General features: G+C 30.9%; 1 protein-coding gene across 1 annotated transcript; it reads left to right on the top strand.

Moving 5' to 3' along the window:
• Positions 1 to 5332: 5332 nt before the first annotated feature.
• LOC135135076 (OCIA domain-containing protein 1) lies at positions 5333 to 6453 on the top strand. The gene is made up of 5 exons (XM_064064033.1): positions 5333 to 5476; positions 5532 to 5652; positions 5708 to 5888; positions 5947 to 6107; positions 6161 to 6453. Exons 1-5 carry the CDS (start codon positions 5420 to 5422, stop codon positions 6376 to 6378), a joined length of 738 nt encoding a protein of 245 aa, XP_063920103.1. The 5' UTR covers positions 5333 to 5419; the 3' UTR covers positions 6379 to 6453.
• The last annotated feature ends 363 nt before the right edge of the window (positions 6454 to 6816 follow it).

Genomic DNA, 6816 nt, shown 5'->3' with positions numbered 1-6816 from the left:
AAGGAAGTCACCTACGAAATAAAAGCCATAATTTATAACGCGTTTTCATGCAAGTGTTCAAATACGACACACAATGACCAATTTTTCACCTAACTGTCTAAATCGTGTCTAAAATTATTAAAGACAAGTTACATTTGACAATGAGTTTCAGACAATAAATTTTATTATGTATATCATATGTCCAACGTAATAAAATTATCCACTTAACTAAAATTTGAGCAAAAAAATCTGCAATTCAACGCCAAAATACGTATTTTCTTCCTTAAATTTACGTTCAAATCACTCATAATGCGCACATATAAATCGAAAACAGCGTAATAGAGACGTTTAAAGTTGAGGATGTTTCACTCATGTGCAAAATAGATACAGCAATATTTATTTAAATATTAAATAATTTTAACAATGTTTCAAATTAAACATTCTAACATGCAACGTCGCATAGGTTAAAGTTTTTACAGTAGAATAAATGTAAATAAATATTTTTCTCTTTTTAACCTTACCAAAGGTTGAGGCAAATATTTATACACACTTATTATACATTATTTAGAATCGAAAACGTTTTGCCCTTCGCATTGCTATGAAAACTGTTCGTGAACTTTATTAAGAAGGCATGACTCATTTATAAACGTTTTCATACACGGCAAAATATTCCAAGCACATAGAAATCCCAGTAAATAGGCGCTAATATACCTAATTATGTTACCGAATATATTAAATAATAAAAAATACATAGATACAACTGAATATCATTCGCTTCGATTTAAACCTAACAAGTGCTGTTTGTATACAAAATAAAAACCGCAAGAATAGCAGATTTTCGTTAACGAAATCGTCGAAAACTGTACAAAATTGGTACTGTTCACATTCAGACGTGTTGTTTTAAATAAAGCAACCGCATTTTCTCTTGTGAATGTTACTCCGGTTGACAAAATGTTTACCATACTTGCTTCTTTATAAGTATGTAATAGTATTTAACAAGGTTTCTACTGGCGACCAAAAGGATATGACTGGAGTCAGTATTACCGTTACCTTGCATGTATTGTTCGAGTACTGCATTAAGTATGTGATTACATTTTATTCAAAACTTAAAATTTATAATTTTTCAATTTTTATAATCAATAGAATAAGATCTGAATAATTATATTAGTAATAACCCTGTTTTTGCCGATAGTGAAACCAACTGTAAATACATATTCTTAGAACGACTGCGGTTACATAGAATAAACCAAGTTTTTTTTTTATTGAAATAGACGCCATAAACCTCATATTATTACCTATCTTTATTTCTTTTATGAACGATATTAGTTATAAGCCATTTTTGAAAAGCACAAACAGTGAAAAAAACGATTTTTTAACGAATTACAACGATGTCCTACAATTAAGGAATAAATGGTACTTGGTACATTTTGTTTGTGACAAATTGATGGTGATGACTCGAGAAAGTATTTTGACGGTTCCGTTAAAGTCTGCACTACCGTATGAACAGTCGTATATTAAATACATCACAACGTACGATGAAAGGCACATGAGCAGAATCAAAGTGGATAAGTTATATATATATATATATATATATATATATATATGTATAAATTAACAGATCTGTCATTTGAAGATGAGTATTTGTTGTGAAGAAAAAAAATTGCCAGAACAATTCCGCCTCACCAAATCGTTAAGGAACACATAAAAAAGTGTATAATTTTTATTTGTATATAGACTATATTTTTGTTAATTCAACCGTGTTGAAATTAATTATTAAATATACTTAAACACCACTTTCTCGGAGGAGCTGGAAGAACCATTTATGACCCTACTCTAAACCACGAGTATCACGACACCAGGCAATTTTTCAAACTTCTTCTATCTTCTCATTCTACCTCCATGGTAATTATACATTAATTTGAAAAAAAAAATAGGCGTATTTTCAGTGTATCAAATGTATAAAAGTAAAAATCAAAACAACCTGATGATTTTTATGAAAATAACGTGAAATTATCAAATTAGATACTGTCAAGTTTTTACTAAACAAGATGTTTACTAATTTGCAATAAAGTTGGTGTAAATTTTCCCTTCGTTCTGCTAATCATGTAAACAACGCTTTGTTAGATTTATTGAAACCCATCTCAGGGAGAAACTTACGAACATTCTTTTTTAAAATAAACGTGTGAAGGAATACGTTGGAAATTCTTAAAAAAAAATTTCTCAAAACTTGAGTATGTGTATGAACTTTAAGTAATTATAATGCTAATGGAACTAGTAGTAAGTCATATTGTGACTGTTATTTAGATTCGTTATTTTTCCATTGTACACACTGTAGCAGTGTAAAAATGAGATTTATGTCATAGTTTAGATAAGTAATAAAAGTAAAATTTTTCCCACGAAAATAGAAAAACGTAAGTTTATATACCATGCGATCGAAAAAAAAAATCGTGTAGTAGGCCATCAAATACCTGACAGATCAAGGTAACGTTACCAACTTAACGAATTTATTTTTCTTGTAGCTGCACAGTGCACACCCATGATATAAATGAAAAAACTAGAAGCCCTCACAATTGAAGCAATCTTCAATGCGTTCCCAACCAGCTGGTAATTTATTAACAATAATTCTAACTTAAATTTTAACTCGAAATTTTCCATATTTATTGAAAAAATACAAAATATGTTTTATCATTGCTTTCCACTCAAATACATTCCTATACATCCATCAATAAATTTAAATTGGTTTGATGTGAGAACCAGACAAATTAGAGATAATTTTCACTTTATAAGCTCTAGCTGTACTTCAACATAATAAAAATATGTTTAGACAATACTATCGTAAAGAATTGTCCCAAACAAAAAAAAGAAAACGGCTTACAGCAACTTTATCAATAAGTCAAGTAATCCAGTCAAAACCATGTCGAGTGTAACACCTCAATATTAATAAAAAAGCAAATAATACCTTGTGCGTGAGCAAAACATGAGCGCTCTATAATACGTTCTTGAGAAGCCACTGAAGAACACGGAAAATGGTTAAAAAAAATCCCTACACCAATTTTTGAAAATATTAAATTTCGAAGTTGAAAACTCAACTTCGTAATTCTGATCTGTTTTAACGAACTGTATGTCTAATACTCAGTTAAATACATATTTAATTATTGTTAATTTAATAACGATCCACGAAACCTTTTTTACTGTTAGCAAATCTCATTTTAGGCTATTTGTATCAAAATTTTAGACAGTCAGTTCAAATAACACTGAAACATATAAAAAGGTATGTCGGATACAACAAAGGTCTTGTAGCTATTAATCTCTTAACCATTATATGAGTAATCGGTACCCAACAACTAATGAACATAAATAAACTCGTCTGCATTATAGCAGATAAAAATAGGGGCATCCCAGGGACCGTAATTGGACCCTTACTATTCACAGTATACATAAACAATCCACCAAATAGTGATAAAAACTCAACTGTTGCTTTATGCGGATGACACTCACACAGTATAATAATATTTTACCGCTAACTCAGGATATAACCGTCCATAGACTTACGGCTTAGGTATCAGCAGGCGGTCCGACGGTCACACGTTAGATGTCAAACTTGGACATTTCTTATTTTTTTTCTTGCGTTGTGACTTGTATTATCTATATTAGTGACGTCATCACAATTTTTTTATTGATCAAATTAAGAACGAGTCATCCCGTTTCCTTGTTCGATTGTGGCTTACTTCATAATTTTAGTCTCTGTTTGGGGAGACATAGGCACTCATTGAAAGTAAATAAATTTCTGCATGATCTTCTTTGGATGTATCAACATAAACATTCGAAATTGAACATGTTCTCGTTGCTGATAAGACATTTTTCCCGTTGGTTATCTCCGTGCGGCGTCCCATTGGCATTTGTTTTCCATCGGAGCAAAGGTTGCGGGGGTGTTATTTACGCAGCTGGTCTTTGCTTTATAGAAGTTATCACAAAACAAAAATTATGTTCTTCGAATGAAGTCAATTTTGACAAAAAAAATGTGGCATTAATTTTTTAACAATAAATGTCGTGTTTAATACTCAGTAATTTCGTGAATGTGTATGAACAGAATTTCTATCATTTCCATGCACAAATGATAAAAAAGAAACACTGCACTGACCAAATGCAATGACGAACAAATCATTTTATAACACCGAATTGGTTGCATCGTGCTTTTCTTATGGAAATGTAAGGGCCCTTTAATTTTCAGGTAAAATAGACTATACATTCTAAAAAATATTGGGTCACAGTCATTAAATGTTACAAAATACAACTTTGGGGATTATTTTCAGTATTACGTACTTCTTATTTTTTTCAAGAATTTTGTTTTTTATTTTTCTTTTTATAAAATTGGTTAAAATGTATTTTTTAAATTACCTTCTATCTATTCTATCGTGAAACTTTTAATTTAGTATTACATATGATTTTAAAGGTTTATTCATTTTTGTCTACAGGTGTTCCAAATAAAACTCCGCGATCTTATATCTTGAAAACGAATAGACTTCAAAATTCTCTAAACGCCGTTGTCTTTAACTTGAAGGGGGAATCTTAATATAAACAGTACATTATTGCAAATGTGACGTATGTAAATATATGGCTTCCGCGTCATCGTGACCTATACTTTTTTAATAGATTTTGATAGATGAAAATCTAATTTTATAATTTTTCAAAGAAATGGGATTTGTTGGTCTTGTAGTTCAGGCGCAAGGGAAGTTCTGCCGAAATAAACTTCCATTATTTTTTATTTGTTTATCTTAACGAGTGTAAAAATGTCTTGTACATTCCTAAAGACAATAAAGTTGATTGCTTGATTGATTTATCTGACAGTTATTTGATCGCATAGTTGTTTGATCGCATATACTTAATAAAAAACTTTCTTAGCTAGGTATATGTTTGATCGTAACTACTGTCAAACCTATTATACCTAACAAGGAACCTGTTGGTGTTACCGTCATAATTTTTTTAATATTAAAGTCCAATAATTGCTAAATAAATGAGTTTTTTCTCGATCTATCTTTCATTCCATTAAAAACAAACAAACAAAAAAACACTGAAATCATTTGGATAATGAAATGTTTTATTTATTTATGTATTTATTTATATATTTATTTATTTATTTATTTAATTATTAATTAATTAATTGATTTTTACCATGTCTGTTACATTTTTGTCATTACAAATTTGTTCTTTTAACTTCTTGTTTATAAGGAGAAACCCAGAACTGCAAAAATTTTGGACATTTCAATTTTACATGAGCATTGTACTAGGCAACCAGTCATACGCCTATATTGGATTTCTTTATTTTAGTGATTTTAATGTTTACATCAAGACAACTAATAGTGAAACGTCAAAGTCAAAAGTGACGTGATGTGTTAACCTATAAAATGAAAGTGTGCTAAAGAAAGCTTTTAAAAACAAAATGCAATCGCCTGACAAAAATGAGGGGGACGGACCACACCATAAACATCGTACACACGTAACTTACCTTAAACCAATAATAAATCTATTAAAATTTAGTTGATGAATTTTAGTACAAATTTAGCCCAGAAGAAGTAAGAGTGATAAAAGAATGTAATCGCGAAGCCTTCTACCAAAGATGCATGCCTTTAAGTGCACTGTTTGGGTTTACAACTTATCTGGGTGTTAAATCAGGTATGGACACTCGAGCTGTTCGAAGCTCAAGCATACATTTTCTGTATTATTGCAGGACGTTTTCGTGCGAATCCTCGGTTTGGAGCTATTCCAAAAGTAACAGCTTCTGTGGTGGTAGGGTATTTTTTGGGAAAATTTTCGTATCAGTCAAAATGCGCGGAAAAATTAATGCAGCTTCCAAACAGTCAAATTGGGGAGATGCTGAGAAGACGTAGACAAGGAGTACTACAAGAAAGGTTTTTGCCTTTATTTTTTATAATTCCGTTGTTCTAACTTATTGTCGAAAAATTACAGCTTAGAGCCTGGATTTGGTCCAGGAATGTCACTAGCACCATTCAGTGGAATATCTTCATCTGATACATATACAGACTTGGGGCCTGGTAGCAGTATTGACTTAGATACATCAAGACCACAATATGAAGGATTAGATGATACCCATAGACCTTCAGTTGATAGTAATTTAGAGTCATTTAATTGTAACTGTAAGTGTGTATTATTGTGTTTTTAGATCCAATTTATGAAGATGATATGCCTCCTGTTCAGAAAAATGTTACTACTTATGATGAATTAAGAAAGAAAAACAGAGAAGAATATCAACAACGACGCACAATGAGTTATAGTAGAGAACAAGCCAGATCTGTACCACCTCCTACTACATCTAGTCCACCACCTGGTTCCGGTACAGCAGAAGGACCCAAAAATAAATATGGAGACGTCTGGGAATAACTTAAATGTTATAAAGTGATCAGTATGAACTTACTTAGAAATACATAGTAAAAAAAATACGCATTTTCTGTTGTTACAGGCATAACTCATTAGGTTTCTTGTTGTATAGAGTACATTTGTTAAGAATTTTTAAAATTCTCCACAATGTTTAATTAAACATTAGAATTTTTTACTTAGAAGACAAAACACCAGTTACCTAACCACAATTTGATATAATGATAGTGGCGTCAGACAAAGTTCGCATATTCTGGACGACTAAACTGAAAGCGTAAAAACCGCTTTTAAGATCAAGCCAGAGATTTGTGAAACTAAGTACATACAACAATATCATCTCAAATTTAGCAAACTTAAAAATGCAATTACATAATATGAAACATTTTTTTAAATGATGTGACACAAAACAGTTAACAGTACGACAGTACTTAGTTGTAAATTTTG

Source organism: Zophobas morio, unplaced genomic scaffold (assembly GCF_036711695.1).
Source record: "Zophobas morio isolate AGI-343-1 ecotype UQ-CSIRO unplaced genomic scaffold, CSIRO_AGI_Zmor_V1 ptg000024l, whole genome shotgun sequence".
NCBI classification, from domain to species: domain Eukaryota; kingdom Metazoa; phylum Arthropoda; class Insecta; order Coleoptera; family Tenebrionidae; genus Zophobas; species Zophobas morio.
Note: the sequence above shows the minus strand (reverse complement) of the source record. Positions and strands in the feature narration are given on the sequence as shown.

Bases quoted from the DNA above. Each gene is read 5' to 3' on its own strand.
- LOC135135076 (XM_064064033.1), top strand. From the start codon at position 5,420: ATGCAATCGCCTGACAAAAATGAGGGGGACGGACCACACCATAAACAT. The intron at 5,477-5,531 runs GTAACTTACCTT...GATGAATTTTAG, and splicing joins ACCATAAACATCGTACACAC to TACAAATTTAGCCCAGAAGA. The intron at 6,108-6,160 runs GTAATTTAGAGT...TTGTGTTTTTAG, and splicing joins CCATAGACCTTCAGTTGATA to ATCCAATTTATGAAGATGAT.